This window comes from Lissotriton helveticus, chromosome 11 (genome assembly GCF_964261635.1).
Source record: "Lissotriton helveticus chromosome 11, aLisHel1.1, whole genome shotgun sequence".
NCBI lineage: Eukaryota > Metazoa > Chordata > Amphibia > Caudata > Salamandridae > Lissotriton > Lissotriton helveticus.
Genome location: NC_136072.1, coordinates 469,029,906 through 469,051,114, shown reverse-complemented (window position 1 = coordinate 469,051,114; position 21,209 = coordinate 469,029,906). Strand labels below are relative to the sequence as shown.

The following is a 21,209-nucleotide window of genomic DNA, read 5'->3' as shown; positions in this document are numbered from 1 at the left end:
CCACTCCACTCTAGGCCACTCCACTCTGCACCACTTCACTCTAGGCCACTCCACTCTGTAGCACTGTACTATACGCCAATGTACTCTACGCCACTACTCTATACCACTCCACTCTTCCCTGCACCTCTCCACTCTCCCCTACACCACTTCACTCTACGCTACTGCAATCAACACTGCGTCACTCTACACTACTCTGGTCTATGCCACTGTGCTCTACCCTGCACCACTATACTCTACCCTACACCACTGCACTCTATGCCACTGCACTCTACGCCTCTGCAGTCTAAGCTATGCCACTGTTCTCTAACTATACTATACTCTACAACATTCTACTCTTTGCCACTGCACTCTATGCCACTGCACGCTACGTAACTCTACACCATTGCACTCTAGGTCACTGCACGCTACATCACTGCACTCTAGGCCACTGTATTCTACTCTGTACCACTGTACTCTACGTCACTGCTTTCTGCACCACTCGACTCTGCACCACTCTATGACCCTGCACTCTGATACTCTACTCAGCATGAGTGCACTCTATGCCACTGCATTCTATGCCACTGCACTCCACTCTGCACCACTACACTCTGCACCACTACACTGTACGCCACTGCACTCTACGCCACTGCACTCTATGTCACTCTATTCTACACCTCTGCACTCTACCCTGCACTATTCCACTCTACCCTGCTCCACTCCACTCTATACCACTTCACTCTGCACCACTCCTCTCTAAGCCACTGCAATCTACTCTGCACCGCGCTATTCTATGCCACTGCACTCTATGCTAATCTTTTACTGCACTCTACGCCAATGCACTCTACACCACTTTACTCAAAACCAGTGTACTCTACGCCACTGCACTCTACGCCAATCGACTCTGCACCACTGTACTTTACGCCACTTCAGTCTAGGCCACCCTACTCTACTACACTACACTCTGACACTTACCTCCACAATACGCCACTCTATGATGCTCTACTCCAGTAAACTCTGCTCCATTTGACATTCTACTTCACTCTATGCCACTCCACTCTACAGCACTCTACATCACTCCATGCCATTCTACAACACTACTCCACTCTATGATGCTCTATGTAACTCCCTCTATACCACTCCATGCCACTTTAATCCACTCTATTCTATGACACACTACTCCACTCCCCTCTATGCCACTCCACTATATGACAATCTACTCTGCTCTACACCACTCTACTTTACAACACTCTATGCAACACTCTATGCAACACCCTTCTGTGCTACTCCATAGCAAACACAAGATGATGATGGATGGAGCGCTGAAACTTTTCAGACATTCACCCCCAGTCACAGATCTGGGTTGAATCCATCATCGTTCTGTAGCTCACTTCGCCACCCCAGTTCAGACACAACCATATGCAAATCATCTGGGAACAGTCCTGCCCGAACTGCCAAGCCATGTCTTCCCTGGACCGGAAACTAGCGTCCTGGGACCACTCCGTGACACTCTATGCCACTCCACTAAATGTAAATGTAAATGTAGAGGTCTTGTATAGCGCACGACTACCCAGAGGCATCTCGGCGCTGGTACGAATACCGCTGAGGAACCCTTCCTGGCCTTTCCCTGTGAAGTGTTCACTCCTGGGCACCCCCAAGGTGAAGCCAGGCATCCTAGCGTTATTGGGGCCTTCGTGAAGATTAAGCAAGCTATTGCCCAGAGTTGCAGAGTGGGACCAATGATTAGAATAGGCACCGAGGCGAGAATTATCAGGTCCGATGAAATTGAGTCCAAGACCCGCCGAGGCAGGAATTGAACCCTGGTCCCGGGCCAGACTTCTGCATCAGGGTCTGCTGCTCTAACCATTGAGCCACACCTCCCCACTCTACAACACTCTATTCAACTCTGACACTCTACTCCCCTCGACGCCACTCAGTTCTACACTCTTCCACTCTATGAAATTCTACTCTCTCCACAACACTCCACAACACTGTAAGCTACTCTATGACACTCCTCTCCATGCCATCCAACTCTAATGTACACCACTCCATGCCACTCTATGCCATTCTATAACACTCCACTCTACTCCCCCTTATGACTCTCCACTCCATGCCACTCTCCTTTACCCCACTAACTTTTAGCGATGCTGAACAGCAGCCACTCAGGTGTACAACATTGTTACAACATACTGGCAAAAGCCAATAGCTCTTGCATAGGCGAAACCTATTGGCGTTGCCAATACTTGTTTGACTTGTGAATCATTCAAGTGCCAAATTCTGGGCTTCCTGATCTTTTTGCCCATTACCCTGATTCTAGTTTTGTCAAGGTTAATAGCTAACCCATTTAATTGCAACATATTTATGCATCTAGTTTAAAAGACGTTGAAGCTAGATCCTGGTCTTGGATATTAGAAGGGCATCGCCAGAGTAGAGAAGGTATGTGATAGGGAGACCATCAAGCTTAGGTGTATATGCATTCATCTTTTCCAAATCCAATAATAAGACTGCTGTAAAGATGAAGAATAATAATGACGGCAGTATACAGCCTTCTTTTAAACCTGGCCTGGTATAAATTTTACATATGACTGTGCTTCTGTCTCTAAATTTATCATAAAGCCAAGTGTTGGTGCATAATAATATAATACTCCTAAGCAGAGTTGGTGGCATGTCCCTTTAAACTAGTTTTTTCCATACAATGCTTCTTGGTATTGAATCAAAAGGTGCTTTGAGGTCCACAGGGTAGAAATATAGCAAAGATTTGGCTGTGTTTGTTCTGTCCAAAAGCATTGAACATGCCAGGTGGTTTGTTGATGTTCCGATCCCTTCTCTAAACATGTCTGGTAAAGGGGTACTATCTGCTGCTCATTTACACAGGACTCCAAGTCCTTCTATAAGAGCCCAGCAAAATACTTTGGCTCTTCATCCATAAGATAAATTGGGTGGTAACTGGCTTGGTTAGAATTTTTACCCCCTTTGTAAATGGTGTGATGTATTGCCCTATGTCACGGGTATTGTTCTGTTAGTATGATTTCATTACATATTAGGGTTAAAACGGCATCCCAGAATTCAGGATTAGACTTACATATGTCTGGGGTAAGCCTTTGGGCCCGCGGCACCGCCACTGCGGCCCTTCTTATTAATGTTAGTACTTACAACATAAAAATATTTTTGCAAACTCTTTCCAACTTTAATAACCTTTTTTACTTATGCTTTACCATGGAGAGATTGCTACCACTGGGGATGCAGATCTTCCTATGATGAAGTATAAAGTTTAGGTGAATTTCCCCTATACTTTACCATACGGAGATATAGGAAAAAGTTAAAAAGTTTATTAAACTTGGAAAAAGTTTATAAAATATTTTTATGTAAAATATCAATCTAAATAAATGTTATATGTTTATTGGTTTACTGTTCAGCACAGTTTACTTGATTCTGAAATAAATCTTTAATTATGTAAATACAATTAAATTAAAATTCTTCTCAAGTTTAAATTAAGAAAATAAATCCTACCTTAAGTAAAAAGAAACATTTTTGATTATGAATTAATAATTATTAAAAGTAATGTGTAGATAGATTTAATTGAATGTTATTTAATTATCTATATATATAAAAACGAAAGTATGTCAATCAATCAATCAATCAATCATAGCACTTGTATAGCGCACTACTCCCCCGGGAGGGTCTCAAGGCGCTTGGGGGAAGGGGGTCTGTCTGTCTGTCTGGGAAGGGGGTCTGTCTGTCTGTCTGTCTGTTTGTCCTTTATGCATTACTACACCATTCATCCGATCGCCATGAAACTTTGGGAAGTTTTCGAGTACACTCCCGCGAAGGTTACTGGCATAATTTCTTTTTAAATATCGGCCCCCAGGGCCCTCATAATCTTTTGAATACTGATGTACGCACCAGAAGGAAAAACAACAAATCGTGTATCCACAAGCACTCGATCGCCATTAAACTTTGGGAAGTTGTTGAGTACACTCCCGCAAAGGTTTCTGGCATAACATTTTTTAAATGTTTTTAAATATCGGCCCCCCAGGGCCCTCATGATCTTTCGAATACTGATGTACGCACCAGAAGGAAAAACAACAAATCGTGTATCCACAAGCACTCGATCGCCATGAAACTTTGGGAAGTTGTTGAGTACACTCCCGCGAAGGTTTCTGGCATAACATGTTTTAAATTCTTTTAAATATCGGCCCCCCCAGGGCCCTCATAATCTTTCGAATACTGATGTACGCACCAGACGGAAAAACAACTAATCGTGTATCCACAAGCACTCGAATAAATAAATAGAATTAAAACACCATTCTACCGATCGCAATGAAACTTTGGGAAGTTGTTGAGTACACTCCCGCAAAGGTTTCTGGCATAATATTTTTTAAATATCGGCCCCCCAGAGCCTTCATAATCTTTCGAATACTGATGTATGTACAAGACGGAAAAACAAAAAATTGTGTATCTACAAGCACTCAAATAAATAAATAGAATTAAAACAGCATTCATCCGATAACCAGGAAACTTTGGGAAGTTGTTGAGTACACTCCTGCAAAGGTTTCTGGCATACATTTTTTTTTAAATAACAGCCCCCCAGGGCCCTCATAATCTTTCGAATACTGATGTACGGACCAGGCGGAAAAACAAAAAATCGTGTATCCACAAGCACTCGAATAAATAAAGAGAATTAAAACGACACTTTGAAATGTTTTCCATATTAAAATGAATAAGTTTCAATAAAAATGACACAATGTAAATTGAATGTTATCATAACGAGTTTCCTTGAATTTCCTTTCTTCAGAGATCGCAGCAACGCACGACGGGAAAGCTAGTATTTAAAAAAATGTTTTGTTCAATTAATGATTAAACTCAAATTACAATTTTTTACAATTAAATAAAAAAGTACTATTTTACAATAAATTATATTTATTTATATGTTTAACTATTTCAAATAATTGAATTTCATTTACTAATATTTCCTATGGGGTTTTATTTTAAGTCCCCAGCTACAATGAATTCTAAAGAAGGGTTTTGCAAAACAAGTGGTTGACCATGTGTGGTGCTGGACTTACTTCAGCTCGGAGCTGGAGTAATTTATTACCATTTTGGGCCCCTTTCTTTCTGTAGTAACTTTAGAAGGGCAATTTGTGAATAGCAATGGGTCTTCACTTTTGTGGATGGGAACACGTCCTTCCCTAAAGCCCTACTTATCCTTCCCTTAACTCCTCTTCACTCCTGCCTATTTCCTTAACCTTTAGTAGTAAGCATTCCCCATTTTCCATCCTTTTCCCCAGTGCCTCCCACATTTACTCCTAAAATGTATACGTAAGGGTGCGGAGACTCCTCAGTCGGGGCAGAGCTCTCTGTACAGAAAAAGATAGGAGTTACAGAGGAGAAAACTCTGCACCTAGGTTTGTGAATACTATTTTGTAGTTAATTTAGTTTACTAATGTAGTATGACAAAATGTACCTCAAAATGCAGTTTGTGCATACGCCCCCCCAGTCTCTTACACATCCTTCAATCTTTTACTCTATTTCCATTTAAAGCCATCAAAAGTCAGCCTACTACTGCTTTTGGTCAATGCTTGTCCCAAATGTCCCCTATATCCTAGCACTACAATCTACTTCCTTAGCCAAGATGGAAGAATGAATATATCACCCCTGAAAAGTACTGATTCAAAACAACAATTCATCAGCAACCTTTACAAAACCCTGGATTTTCCCAGAAAAAAAGCCTCTTCTTAGGCTAATCCTAAGATATATACCTACAAACTAACTTAAAGTCTCCATCTTCTGCCACAGCATCTACCCATTCTTTTCCAGACACACCACTCAGTACAGAACCATCAAGCACTGCGACACAGCATTCTTCACCTTTGTTTGATCCAGAACAATCATTATCCTCACCTTTCATGGAAGCCCTGGATAAGTAGTCATCTCTGAGTTTATTGCCCCAGTGATATGTATTACCTCAAAGTGATAGTGTAATCACTTGGAGGTTAACCTATCAATCCTTGGTGTGTGGTTATTTACGTATTGACCACTCAAAATGCACACACATGATTTATGGCCAGTCATCAAAATAACCTTTTTACACTAAACAAATAATTAAAAATGTTCAGTAGCCCTAGCAGCATGCTAACAATTCTTTTTAAATAAAGGAATATAACTGCCCCGTTGGCTTCAACATCCAGATGTAAACCCTGTAGTGTGAACTTCATCTTCAATTCTTTAGGAGAACATCACACACAATCCATAACCACTCAGATCAACTGTGATATAGGAAAGCTCACTGGGTCGAAAGCATTTAGCACTTTACCTTAACCTACTTCCTGTTTCAACCCAGTAAATTTCTTATCAAACAATTCACTCGAGTTAAAAAATTTCCCCTTCAATAACAGTTTTTTCAATTTCTCCATTTTAAACGCAAAATCTTTGAGGAGTTTTGAATACAATTTTCACAACATCAAAAACAAAGCTAATTGTAGAGGCAAGATGGCGCCCACACGAGTGGACGTATAGGTTGGTTGCTCCTCGACTCACCAGCAGACCGGTGATCTGAATAGGAGAAACGCGGAATGCGAGCACCAAGAATTTCATGGTTGTTGCCGGATCGAGTGGATTATGATTGAAGGCACTGACCCGGCTCGCCGTGTATTTTTCAGGAACTGTGAACTGCAACGCTAATGATATCGGCGTCCAGAGCTTCAAGATCCCAGGTTGCTGAAACCAGAGCTCGGAGATCGGAGATCGGAGCTGAATCGGTCGAACTCAGCTGCATTCGGCGCGGCATACCATCGGCGTACTACCGGAGCGGCGCACCTAGAGAAAAGTAACTCGCGGTCAGCTTGCTCTGCAAAACGCCTGATTGAAGCTAGCGGAGAGAGAGAAAGCGAGAGGAGCCGCCATGCCTCCTAAAGGTGTAAGGGGGAAGCCGCGGCTGCATGAAGAGCAAGGAGATAACAGCACCCCCACTGAGGTGAGCAAAACCGTAGCGCCCCCCCCCCCGTACAGATAAATAAAAACTCTAAAGGTCTCCCTGATATAGCCAAATCTAAGGGAGATGGAGGGGACAAGAACAAAGGGATACCGGCAAAATTTATAACAGCTGGGGGGAAGGAAAAATCAAAAGGGGGGCCTGTACAGGAGGCAATAGCGGTATCCTCCACCACGACCACTACTTCTAATATCACCTCAAACACTGAAGAATCTCAGCAAAATCAGGTGGGCCTTCCAGATGGAAACGGACTGTGTCAGGTTCCAGGAATGGGCAGTGGGGGTGAAGAGCTACCTATACAACAGGATGCGGACTCAGGCGACTTTTATTCAATGTCGGAGCCATCTCTACCCTCATCTTGTGAGGATCTATTTACTCAGTATGCTCAACATATGAGCTTGGAAGGGGGTAGCCAAGCTAGCTGTATCTGCCTGGATGACTCGGTAGACATTACGAAGGATAGCCCTTACACTGTCTGCAAAATAAGTGCAAAACCTGTAGACAATACGGATGGAGATGGTTTAGAATCTCAGGAGAGTCCACCAAAAGCCATAAATGGTAATATCTCTTTGGCATTGATTTATGAGTCCATAATGTCACTTAGAGATGAGACTAGAGAAGAAAGCCACTGAGTTAAAAACCTGTGTCGGAAGCTTCAGAGCTCAGTTCGTCGGATCGCGAAATCTCAAGCTGACTCTGCATCTAGGTTTAATGAGGTGGAGGCCCACATTTCCAGTCTGGAGGACACGGTTCATCAACAGAAAGGGGTTACAGAGACTTTACAGGGGATTAAGGAGGACACTCAGTGGAAACTCGCAGATTTAGAAAATAGGGCCCGTCGCAATAATCTGAGAATCCTTCAGGTGCCTGAAGGTAAAGAGGGGCAGGATCCTCGTAAGTTTGTTGAGGATTTATTCAAAAATGCTTTCCCGGAGCTAAACAAATGGGAGTGGGACAGGGAAATTGGAAGAGCAAACCGTTTTCCTTTTAACATGCGGGGTCCCGGCAACAGCAACACAGGCGACAGGAACGCGAATAGACCTAGGGTGCTCTTAATTTCCTTCAATAGCTTCTTGGCCCGGGAGGATATTTACAGACTTGCTAGGCCTGATAAGCGGAGACCAGGTCCTGGGTTTGAGTTTTTTGTCACCCCGGATTTTTGTAAATACACTATGGACCTACGCTGGCAGCTTCGTCAATTGATCACTCCGCTGCAAGCTAAAGGAGCTCAAACGTATCTTTGAACCCAGCAAAATTGAAGATCATTTATAAGGATCGTACGCACTTCTTCACCAACGTAGGGCCGGCCAAGGAATTTTTGAACAACATGTAATAACATGCAATAATGAGGAAACTTTAGTTAACCTTGTAAAATAAGGGCTGGACTTTACGATGAATCTTAAGATTAACTATCCTGCACTGTAACTAATTAGTTAATTTCAGAGGCCTGGTGTAGGCGGAATGGAGTGCTCATTCCTTCAGGTTTGTTGTATTTCATTTTTTTTCTTTTTTTAAATTGTTGATCCAGGGATAAACTGTGTATTCTGGACAGGAATGAAGGGCCAGTGATTGATAACAATCTTTTTGTTTTTGTATCGCTTCTCCTGTAATATAGGAGTGAACTTAGCAAATTTAGTGCAACAAGGATCTGCTGGTGGGTAAGAGGAATTAACCAGCTGGCATCTGCGGGACATGAGTCCTAAAGCCTTGTTATTGGGGAGGGAGGCTTGGTGCAGGTGGGGTTGGGGGGCTGTGGGAGGCAGGGGGGTAGGGGGTGTGTTGGTGGTGGGGGAAAAAGAGAAAAAATCCACTTTTTCAGACAAATAAAATAACAATAAAATGGTAAGAGAGTTAAAAAGTAGAACGGAGTATAGTTGGAAACATGATAACTTTAGGCACGGGTATTGGCTGTGTTTAGTTTAGTCAAACATTATGGGGGAATCTAAATTGGGTAATGGCTGCTAGAGACATTCGGATATGTTCTTTAAACGTCTCTGGTTTAAATGATTTTAGTAAAAGGAGGTGGGTAGCTACTGAACTTCGCTATGTTTCACCGGATATTGTCTGCATTCAAGAAACTCACCGGCCATGGAACAAGCGTAATTTGCTAGCAGATTTGGGTTTTGGTGTTTTAGTTTCTTCTCAACAAACGGGTATGATACGAGGGGTCGCTATCTTAGCAAAAAGAAACATGTTTAATATACGGCGGAAGCTAGCGGATAATCTGGGCCGGTGGGCAATAGTTGAATTAGAAGGTACTGGGCGGTGTGGGGCTTTTACCGTATGTAATGTATATGGGTCTAATTTAGAGGAGCCTGCTGTGTTGGAAGAGCTCCATATGGAGTTGGCAACTTGGGTTACCCCATTAAATATTTGTGGGGATGTGAACATTAATTTGATAGCCAGGATTTTGCCAGGGGACTAAAAGGATATAGCGGCCGGAAACCTCAGGTCTGTAAGGTTCTCTCTAACATTTTAAAAGACTTTGGACGTTTGGAGCACTTTATTTTCTGCAGATCCAGGATTTACTTTTTATTCCCATCCTCATAAAAAAAGTGAGACTCGATTATTTTTTGGGGAGTATTCCATATTTAGCCAAAGTCAATATGCAGATTTACCCTAATATTGCATCAGATCACTCATCGATTGTCTTAATTCTTTCTGGGTGAGGAACAGTCGGCAATACTAGGAAATTCCCCTTTGATCGAAAATTGTGTCTGAATGAGAAGTTCAAAGAGCATGTGACAGGGTGAATAAGGGAATTTTTGGATAATAATCTGGGTTCTGCAGATATTAATATAGTGTGGGACACTTTTAAAGCCTGCTTTAGGGGAGAGGTTGTTAGTTTTGGGGTGAATAGTCAAAAAAAGTTAAAAATAGAAATGGAGATGTGTTATGGGGAATTACAACGAGCTGAGGAGAACCTGATGCAGGGAATAGTTACCCATGGTAATATCGATACTTTAGCAGATGAAGTGGCTAAAAAACTGGCCAAAATTCTGGGAATATGGGACAGTGAAAATGCGACAAAATACCTGGCACATAGGAAAATTTGTCATGAGTATGGAGAGGTAGTAGGGATACCCTTAGCCCTTAAACTGCGAATGAATGAAGCAAGCAGAAACATCAAAGAGCTAAAAGATAAAACTGGGGTTCCAAGGTCAGATCCAAAGGAGATTCTGGCCATTTTTCACAAATGTTATTCCAATCTATATAATACGGAGCAAAGGGCGATGGTGGAATCACATTCAGCTTTATTTGGTGACCTCTGCAGATTAGACTCCGAGGTCGCAGAACTGCTGGATGATCCGATCACGTTAGAAGAGCTAACTAATGCTGTAAAAACATTGGCAAGTGGGAAGGGAGCAGGGCCGGATCAGCTACCTGGGGAGATCTATAAAGTTTTGTTTTTTTATGTATATTTTTATTGATTATAACACAAGAGTGAATGTACATAACGGGTGTCATTTGGTGGGACATATTACAGCGGTGAACGGGCAAAGGAATTGTGGAAATACATTACAAATAGAGGCATCTGAAGAATATCAATACCAGCTGAGAGCTGAGGCAAAACAATGCGATACAGATGACCATAAGCAAATCTTATCAGAACCCGCCCACCAGGAATACAGGATACGCAAATTGAACACTCAACACCCGGATATGAGGGACAAAAAGATCAGGAGACTATACCACATCTCTTGTGAAGAAGGGAAAAGGGAATTGAAAGGTCATAGAACAAAACAAAGGAAAAATAAAAAACCCTCAACCCCCCACCCTGCACCCCTGCAGATGGCTACGACCTAACCCCACTAGCAGCATGCCTGTCGCCCCCTAAACTACACCCCAAGGAAGGGAAAAGATGGAGGAGGAGATGTATAACAAGACGATACGGGCTCCCGGACTCCCCTCCCCCCCGCCAAAAGCAGACATCCCCTACCGTGGTATTAAGCAAGCTGTAACAGACTAATAAGCAAACCAATAGGGGAGCCACCGACAGAGAAAAGACCGTCCCGCCCAGCCCCCGGTACCACAGAGGCAACAAACCCCTTTTCGATCGCAGCAGTCACACCAAACCCAGACAATAAGAATTCCATCTGGCCCGCACTCCCACAGATACAACCCAGCAGAGTCAAAAGAAAGTCACTGTACCAAATTCAAGTCAAATTCAGCCCTGGCCCTTACGATCCATTGCACAAACCCCATCCAGGAGGACCCATATAATAGCAAAAGAGTCAAAGCGTTGCTGAAAAAGGAGAGCAATATAGCCTGAAAGAGTCAAAAAGGGTAAGTCTCGAAGTCTATCGGATACACGAAAGTCAATCCAAAAAATCTTAGTGGAGGTCTCCAGAAGAGAAAGAAGAAGTGAGTCCTGTGCGGGCGATGACTTCGCCGATCTTGCTAGGTGTTCAGGGGCTTCAGTAACGTATCGCTGTAATCGTGCGGGTACAACTGGCACCAGTTTCAGAACATATTCGGGGTTCTCCTCTCGAGGTAGATCAAGCTTCGCAGGAGTAACCGTATGTTGCAGGTCTGACACACGGCTGGAGTCCGGTCTCAAGCAAACAGTCTCGAGACGCGCAGTCAAATTGTGGAGAGCAGCCTCCATTTGCAGGTGAAGAGCCCCGATGGCGGCCATTACGGTCCCCAGGGTCGGTCCACACACCGTCCGATCCATCTCCGCGTGAACGACAACAAAGCAGATCTTCAACCCCGGAGGCCGGCTACTCGGGGGGAACCAACAGGCGGGGAGTGGACGGAGGCGACTGGCGACTCACAGGCTTGGCAACCGTTACACCACTTCCAAGAGCGGGGGCCCCACCCGCGGACCCCGAGGGCTGCAGCAGGGTCCCGGGACCTGGCCCCCCACCCACCGTGGCAACCACGTCTCGTCGCCGTTCATCCAGTATTCGCAGGGACCAAAGACCACCACTAGGATGGAGAATATGTTCCACTCTGATGAGACCGGACTCTGCCGGGCACCCGCGGCCGATGTTGTTCAACTGAAACCCGGCTGGGTCAGTACTCGAGGCCCCGGCTTACACACTGGAGGAGGCCCAAAAATGAAAGACGGTGTAACTTCGTCAATAAAGGCGAGAAAAACTCCGGTATTGCCCCCCTGGGCTCAGCAACGATTCAGACACACGGGAGTCTGGCGGGAGGTCAGGATGAAGTTCAGGATAAGTCCGCCAGCGACGGAGGTCGACGGAGCCGGGAGCTTATGCGGCCATCTTGGTTGCCTGCGTAGCTCCTCCTCCTATATAAAGTTTTTTTGGATGATTTAAAAGATATGATGCTGGCTACTTTTAGGGCGGCTCAAACTGGCGCACCACCAAAGACGTGAAATGAGGCTACAATTGTAGTTTTCAGTAAAAAGGATAAAAATGCAGAACTACCTGGCTCATACCGACCCATCTCACTTTTAAATTGTGATGGGAAAATATACTCCAAGATCTTAGCTAATCGTCTTTCTAAAGTAATTACCTCACTAGTCTCCCAAGATCAGCATGGGTTTATACCTAGACGGGGGACTGTGAAACATACTAACAAAGTCATTACTTTATTTGACATTGCAGAGGTGGAGAAACGTAGACTAGGATTAATACTATTAGACGCGGAAAAAGCGTTTGATCGTGTCGAATGGCAATATTTATGGGTACTAATGGAGAGTATGGGATTTCGGCGTCAGTTTTTGATAGCTCTGCAAGCTTTATATGAGTCACCAATAGCCAGAATAGCTGCAATGGGTTCAACTTCTGAAATAATCCAGATTACTAGAGGGACAAGACAGGGGGGTCCCTGCTCTCCCCTTCTTTTCGCGTTATATATAAACCCTTTTATTACAATGCTTGCTGGAAGCAGGCTTATTAAACCGTTTATTGTACGAAATATCCCCCATACAGTATTTGCATACGGGGACGATATCGCGGTCACATCGGAAGATCCGGCCTCAGCATTGATTGAGATTGAACGATTAGCTGAGGAGTTTGGTTGTATATCCGGATATTAGCTAAAGGCTATGAAAACTCAGCTTGTATGTACCGAGATCACGAGGGTTGATGACCCAAGAGTTGTAGTGGAAGCAACGTATTTGGGTGTTAAGATACGGGCATCAATGTCGGCGGTTGTGGAGGCAATTTGGGGATCACTATATAGTAATATAGCAGAGTCCTTGGAGAGATGGGGGAGATTGCATTTCACTCTAATTGGCCGAACAAATATTTTAAAAATGAATATATTACCAAGGGTATTATATCTCTTTAGAGCAATGCCATTGGAAATATCGCGACCTCAACTACAAAAACTACAGGCTCTATGCTCTAGGTTTTATGGGCTCCTGGAAAGCCGCGAAGAGCCATGCGATTTATGACACTATCAAGAGAAAAGGGTGGTTTGGGAGTACCAGATTTTACTTTATATTATTTTGTCTGTTTCCTTAAAAAAATGGCTGTGCTACTAGGGGAAGGTGTGGAGGCCAATGTAACAACACCAGGACTTAATAGCTCTATATTTCAGTTAACGTTAGGAATAGAAGCTCATCGCAGCTTATTTAGGGAAATTGATTGGAGTTATTTTAAAAGAACTAAGTTCAAGACCGTAGCTGCAGCATTCAAAGTATGGAAGAAAGTCCGTAATTTAATTAATTTGGGAGCGCTTTCTTTTTATACTCCGATGAGCGCGCAAAATCTACTTCCATCTGTATTTAATGACAGAATGGCAAGGGCCTGGCAAGAAAAAGGCATTGTGTTACTGGGCGATTTGTATGATCAGAGGGGGATTATTAGATCTTTTGTGGATTTAGTAAAGGTATATAACTTGTCGCATTCTCAGTTCTTAAAATTTTTACAAATCCGTGATTTTTTGGTAAAACGGAAATTAAACTTAATTACTAGCCCCTTGATTCAGGCCTTGATGGCTCAGAGCAAGATTGGCGTATTGTATAAGATTTTAAGTTCTGGGCAGAAGGATGACCTGGAAAAGCAAAGTCTACAATGGGTAGAGATACTAGGAGAGAGGGAATCGGATATACCTCTGGATGAGGCAATTTCCAGATCTAAGGCGATCCTGATGTCAGCAAACTTTAGAGTACAATTCTTCAAAACTTTATTTAGGTTATATTACACGCCAGCACGGATGAAGAAATGGGGCAATCGGTACGATGGAAAGTGTTTCCGTTGTAGGGCAGAAGATGCAGATATGGAACATATTTACTTTAGTTGTGTAAAATTAAGCGTGTTTTTGAGTAATATGGAACGCTTTCTATCTAATATATTAGGGGACCCACTGTGTATTTCTTCTGCTTTGATGTTTTTAGGGATGGGGCGGACAGTCTCAAAGGGATCTATCATGTATAAACATAGACTGTTTTTATTTGTGGCAATGACTGTTGCTCGTCTCAGCATTGCGGGAGGCTGGCAGCGCCCTGAACCACCAAGGTTTGAGGTTTGGAGGGCTAAAATGTACAGACTCGCCAGTCTGGAATTCAGTTTATATTCTTTAAAGGGGTCAAGAAAACGAAATTTGGGGCTCATGATATGGGATCTTTTTTTAAATTATATGAATAATTGAGGATGTGATCAAGCAGCACGTATTATATAATAAGATGAGGAGAGCTGCAGTATGAACTGGCTAGGATGAAGTTATTACATGATTAAATATGTTTCTTTTTATGTTCACTAAAATATTATTCTTAACTCTGATCTTTAGATCTCTTAGTGGCTTATGTATAGTCGATGTATAGTGGATTCAAAACGAGATCAATTTATATGTATAGTTGGCCGGGCTAACTCTCTTAGATATATAATTCTTGTGTTGGACTAATTATTATATTTATGAATATGTTGAAATGCCATGTGTCTGGAAAAGTGGAAATAATAAAAAAAAAAAAAAAAAAAAAAAAAAAACAAAGCTAATTACTCTATTGGTCTCCAGGCCTGGATTGGTGGAAGCCATTTTGAAGGCTCTGTCTCTATCTGACAGATTCTACAATAGTTTCACTGTCACTGTTCATATGTCTCTATCAGTGTTCCAGTGCCTATGGTCAAGTACATTAGTGTCAATGCCTTGGAGTCAGTGTCCCTCTCTCAGTCATTGGTTTATCAGTATTAAGTAATATTGTTTGGTTATCTGCTGCACATACCGCTTCAATGTGCTGGAAAAACTAAAAGGGGCTAGAGTACATGTACTGGAATGGAAGGGTCCTGGGGAGGGAGGATAAAAGAATCTGATGGTCCCAGAGAAAAACATTCAAGATTGAGCAATGCACTTGGGAGATTTAAGTTGAACTTTTTTTTTTAAATAAAACTTTTTGTTTGAAGAGGAGAGACCCTGTAAAAAGTTTTCAACGTTTCATGTGCCAATTCCTTATCTCACCTTCATTTTGGTAGATAACCATTCAGGAGCAATTTTACTGTTCCTTTAGTCATGCTCAAAGAAATTTAAAAAGTGTGTTCCTTTGCAAATTCAAGTTTCATAGTGCAGAACAGCTCAATCATTCATGCTGAACCTAATCTGAAGCAACTACTGTTTAGAACGTGGGTTAACGATAATTTTATTTAAAAGAACAGCCTCTTGAAGCAGCTGCCCTGCCTGTCGCAATCTGCATTTAGAAGGGCCAAACATCAAAGTGGACGAGCCAGGCCAGCTACTCCTGTAGCTACAAAGGCCACTTTGGCATTGTATATTTTAGCAATTTTGCTATTGGCGGAGATGATGAGGACTGGCTTAGTGGACAGGTAGGGGCTGACAATATCAATAATTAATGGCCTGCCCAGCTTCCATAGGGCCCGATTTGTTCACATCCAGGAGGAATGTACATACCTGATCTTTCCAAGCAGTGAATAGTGGGTTCTCACTAATGGACACTTAGCAAAGCCCAGATTTCCACAAAATAATTACATAGGTGATAGTAAATCTAAATCTGACTATGATGAACCTCAAATTCCAATATTCAGTGAATTCTGATGTCTTCAAATCATGGCGAAAATACTGGAATGTAAACATACTGCTTGAAGAGTTGGCTACATAATGACTCTTCTCAGAACATTGTCACTGCACGCACTAAACATGAGGCTGAGTGCATGCACCGTGGAAATAGGTATTCTGATCTGATTTTGAGGGACATTTTCAATGGACGCTGTCTAAAATAAACATCTGTCACACCTATGGGATAATATTCAGAGTTAAGAAGTAATAAAGTCTGATACACTAGTTTGTGACATTTTCTTCTGTAGTGCTCATTATTTAGGATTGTCATCCACATCCATTATAAGTCAAATAAAGGAATGGGTGATGACAGGTCCTGGGGATATCAGCATACATTCACTCTAAGCTGGTAATTTTAATATACAGGCTTCTTAATTGGTAATTGCAATACCCATCGTGATCAAGATTGCCAAGGTGCTGCACATATGCGAGAGGGTTGTTTCAGGCCTCACCTTTGGAAACTTGCTTTCTTCATCAATAAGGGAGATGAGGTTCATGGGTCTCAAGGCTATCACCTCCAGAGCGCGCTGATTATCTACAAAGTCGATGTGTTTCCAGGAGATGTCCTCAGCCTTATATTCCTCCTGCTCCAGCCTGAAGACATGTCGGACAAAGAACTGCTGAAGGTGCTCATTCGCCAAGTTAATGCAAAGCTGCTCAAAGCTGTAACAAAGATGACATAACAAATTAGACTTATGCATATCCCAGCCATCAGCTAATACACAGATTTTGCCACCTGAAGCAATGTTTATACTCATCTTCACTCTAATTTAAAAGTTGAGCTTCTCAAGCCCTTGTAAATATCGAGGTGGTCATGCTATTCATTGCTCCCCCATGGTCCACTTGGAGATGAATTGCATAGTTAAGGCCACTCTACATACCTACATAACTCCTTCAACGCTGATGACGAGCTCAGCTCGTCATGAGGTACGCCTGTCGTACGCTGATGACGAGCTGAGCTCGTCATGTAACGCGGGTTTTAAAAAAACGCATCGCACAGCGGGAAAACCGCTAGCGCGCATGCGGTTAAGGCGAGGAGCGGCAAAACTAGTGGGATTTACAGTAAACCAGTAGAAGCTTCCATTACGGAGGAGCATCCGGCAATTCAAAAGCCAATCAGATGCTCCTAATTATACCGATCTTCCTCCTTGCCCCTACTCCCAGTGGGGTTGTAGCTCTGCTGGGGCTGTGCATTTCTGTACATCTAGCAGGAATTCAATAATCCACTGAAGGATTTGCTTTCTTTTAAAAGATCCATCTCACATTGTTGACATCAGAGAATTATGGCAAAGCTGTGAGGAAGCTGGTTATCTCAAGAATGCAGAAATAGGTCCTTGAGCCAGAAGGTGACAAATTGTATTACTTTTAGTTATTTATTGTGGTTTTTGTTTAGGAAAAACCTGGACCATTGGTCAGCAGAGCACTATGCATTGGAGTAGGAACCCTAAATCATATTAAAAATATAAAGTGAAAAAGTAACTCCAAAATGAACACAGAGGGGCGAACAAAAGCTTTAGACTTAATTGGGAAACAATAAGAAGAAGATAAACCATTAAGCCACACTTTGTAGTGTAATGGGACCCAATAAAGACTGTATCAAAAAGAAGAGGGAGCAGATAAAAAGTGGATGGGAAGTGATATGTGAGAGTGACAGGCCATTGGGAGTTACAAGAAGTGAAGGTACAGGAAGTGAAGTACTCACTACATTTGCATCTAAATCTGTTTCCATTTATATGAACGGGTCAAATGATGGATCCATGATACCCCTCCTCTTCTTTCAACTCTTCCTGTTTATAATAAAGTCCAACAGCGGGGCTGATGAAAGGACAGGGATGGGAGAGAGGGACGTATAGAATGGGGCAGGTAAGGAAGTATCAGAGTAATGAAGATTACTGGTAAGCAATACAAGCATTACCTCTTCTTCTGCCATTCCTCGTCCAATGCCCTACTGATGGAGGTATGCCAAAGGAAAAACCTCTTTCATCAGCCCCAGAAACAAGCATTTGCAATGCAATAGGTCTCGCATTATGAAAGTTTGAGCTATTGGTTTTGTAAATGACACATTTTTTATTTATGTGTTCGTTTTGAAAATAGCTAAATTAATAGCTTTCTCATTTGCAATGCCAATAGTTTTAACTTTTGCAAATGTGACACCTATAGCGTTTGTAATGCAATATATGTTGTATTTACGTGACTTTTTAAAATAATTAATACTTCAATTAAAGTTATTGTAATTTATAATGGCAATAGCTTAAACTTTTGTAAATAACTTTTGTGAAGATTATGTTCAGTGTATTTTATTGTGACGAAAATCCAAGAACAAAAGTGAAATATTAACATCTTTTTGTGACATTTGTAATAAAGCTTGAAATATTGAGAGAACACATTTGAACCAGTTGTTGTTGAATGGTTGCACAGATTGATGCTGTGGTGGCGGTGAGTGATGTTGTGGTGGCGACGAGTGAAACTGTGGCATTCATTGATGAGTGATGCTGTGGTGGTGCCATAGATAGAGTGAGGGCGATAGATAGATAGAGTGATGGTGATAGATAGATAGAGGGAGGGTGATAGATAGAGTGATGGTGATAGATAGATAGAGGGAGGGCGATAGATAGATAGAGTGAGGGCGATAGATAGATAGAGGGAGGGCGATAGATAGATAGAGGGAGGGCGATAGATAGATAGAGTGAGGGTGATAGATAGATAGAGTGAGGGCGATAGATAGATAGAGTGAGGGCGATAGATAGATAGAGTGAGGGCGATAGATAGAGTGAGGGCGATAGATAGATAGAGTGAGGGCAATAGATAGAGTGAGGGCGATACATAGAGTGAGGGCGATAGATAGAGTGAGGGCGATAGAGTGAGGGCGATAGATAGAGTGAGGGCGATAGATAGAGTGAGGGCGATAGATAGAGTGAGGGCGATAGATAGAGTGAGGGCGATAGATAGATAGATAGATAGATAGATAGATAGATAGATAGATAGATAGATAGATAGATAGATAGATAGATAGATAGATAGATAGCATGCTTATTTGAAGATGTTTATCTCCTCCCCAGCAACACCACCGAACTTCAGTGGTGCTGTGCAACATGGATAAAGAAACATTGCAGCCATTTTGTCCACATTAAAAGAACATGAAGGGAAATTTTAAAGCTTGGAAGTGTAAACGGGAGACAGATGTTTTTTGGTTGTTAATAAGTATTAATGGGGTAAATAGCACCTCATATGCAGGTGGGGGTCAAATGGGCAGAGAGTGTTGCGGAGCCATCGTACCTCTTCTACCAGTGGTACCTGCACCCTTGGAAATGTGGGGCAAAGACTTGGGGTGGGAAAGGCCTAAGGGTATGGGTTAAATACAGCAGTGATCTTGTTTGAGTGGATTTGTGTGGGGCCCGGTGCCACTGCACCAGGTGCATAGAAAGAAGGCTTGGTTTAGTAAGTGTCATTTCATAGGCTACAGAGGAGAGTAGGCGGGACTTACAGAAGCTTCTCTTGAATGATATAGGATGGAGTATATTCCTACGGAGCTGGTCTTAATGTAACTGCTGTTCACTCACCGGGAGACATGGTCAGACATTGCGGGGAGCTTTGGCACAGGGTCAGCTTGCATAAGTAACTTGATATATACAAGTGCAGACATATGAGAAGATAGACAGATATAGGGGGCTTGGATCAGATGGTGAGACGGTGAGAAGCTTTTTTGAGGACAGTGTAACGGTTCTGGGCTGCATGGATGATAATCTTACTTCACATGAACTGATGAAGTGAGAAAGTTGATGCGCAAGGGGAGTGAAATGTGGTGCTCCCGAACAGAGCGTGAGAAGCTTTGGGCACAGGAGCATTCACAGCGAGGAGTATGGAGCACTTGGTAGACAGTGTGAGGAGTGTAGGGTACATGACAGACCGACAGTGGGGGGGAGCTTCTGCACACGAACAAATTGAAGTTTTTCGGGAGCATGAACAACAGCTAGAGGCACTTAGAACACTTGACCTGATGAAGCAGAAAGATTGATGCGCATGGACAAAAAACACGAGGTCCATGTTACTTAGTCTCAGTCTCAGACATATACATTTAGAGGTGTGTGCACATGGGCAGGCAGTGTGCTAGCTTGGGGACCTTGAAAGACACTGCGAGGAGCTAATTGCATAAGACAAGAAGTTATGAATTGCTGTGGGTACATGATAGGCCACGGTGAGGTGATTGAGCAAAATGATAGAGAATGTGAGAAGTTTGCAGTGCCACGATAAAGGAATTGGCCTCTAACTCACTGCAGCTAGCACTTTTCACAAGTAGTCCCAGGTGACTTTTCTACACGAGTGTAATCTCACGTAAATCATTATTGTGTTTAGTGTGTCTCTTAGATTTCGGGTGCGGGTGCTTGGCTCTCAAAATGTAACAAGAAGCCAACATTTTAGAAGGGAGCGGCCGCGCTCGTAAAAAAAACCAAAAAAACTAAGTGTTGATATTTATCTAGAGCGCCTTGATTAAGATTTGTTGGAGCTCTATAAATCGATTTATACTGCACCCATAAGCAGATTACTATATGACAGGAGGCTGTTTAACAGAAACGCCGCCCTTTGGCGAGGCTGCAGAATGCCAAGAGGCCCGGTGAATGTGCGTGATGGTGCAAATGGGGCATTTTCTTGATGGCAAAAGAAGTGTAGTATAATGTACTTGATGTACCTGCAGGGGGCTCAAGGCAGCTGGGCGATGGTATTCTGGGGGTGCAAAAGGGGCCCTAAGGCCGCGGGGGATGGGGGGCAACGGAGCACAGAACTACAGGACTACTGGAGTGGCAGCGGGGTTCAGGTGAAAGGGGAGCTCACAAGAGGGGCTCGGAAAAGCCCAGAGGCAATAGAGTGGCTCGGTCCCAGAAGAGCTGAGGCTGGAAGGGGTTAACATACCACAATGGCTGCATAAAGGTGAGAGGAAGACGGAGCCTCGGTGGGTCCGTAAAGTGCTGGGAAGGCGCTGGAGCAACAAAGCAGCAGGGCGTGCGGTTTGAGGAGGCCTGAGGCTGTATGGGGAGGCAAGGACATCAGACGCTGGGGCTGCCCATTCATACCTGGGTGAGAGGAGCCACAAGGCTGCAGCAAACTCTGATTACCACTGAAACTGTTGGAGAGGAAGTAGAAAGCGGCACACACGAGTTTGGTGGGGGGGTGAATCAGGTGTTGAACATGCATTGGCGGGCGCAAAATTAAATTAAAATAAAAGCGGCTGCAAAAGGAAATCAAAAGCGGCCGGGAAATT

At 43.1% G+C, this 21,209-nt stretch overlaps 1 protein-coding gene across 1 annotated transcript in view; it reads right to left on the bottom strand.

Moving 5' to 3' along the window:
• The window catches only part of MYO7B (myosin VIIB), a 1,196,498-nt gene that overhangs the window by 830,953 nt on the left and 344,336 nt on the right, over nt 1-21,209 (bottom strand). The window contains exon 13 of the mRNA XM_078666047.1: nt 16,405-16,615. Coding sequence (XP_078522173.1) covers nt 16,405-16,615 — 211 coding nt within the window. The remainder of the gene's footprint in view (nt 1-16,404; nt 16,616-21,209) is intronic.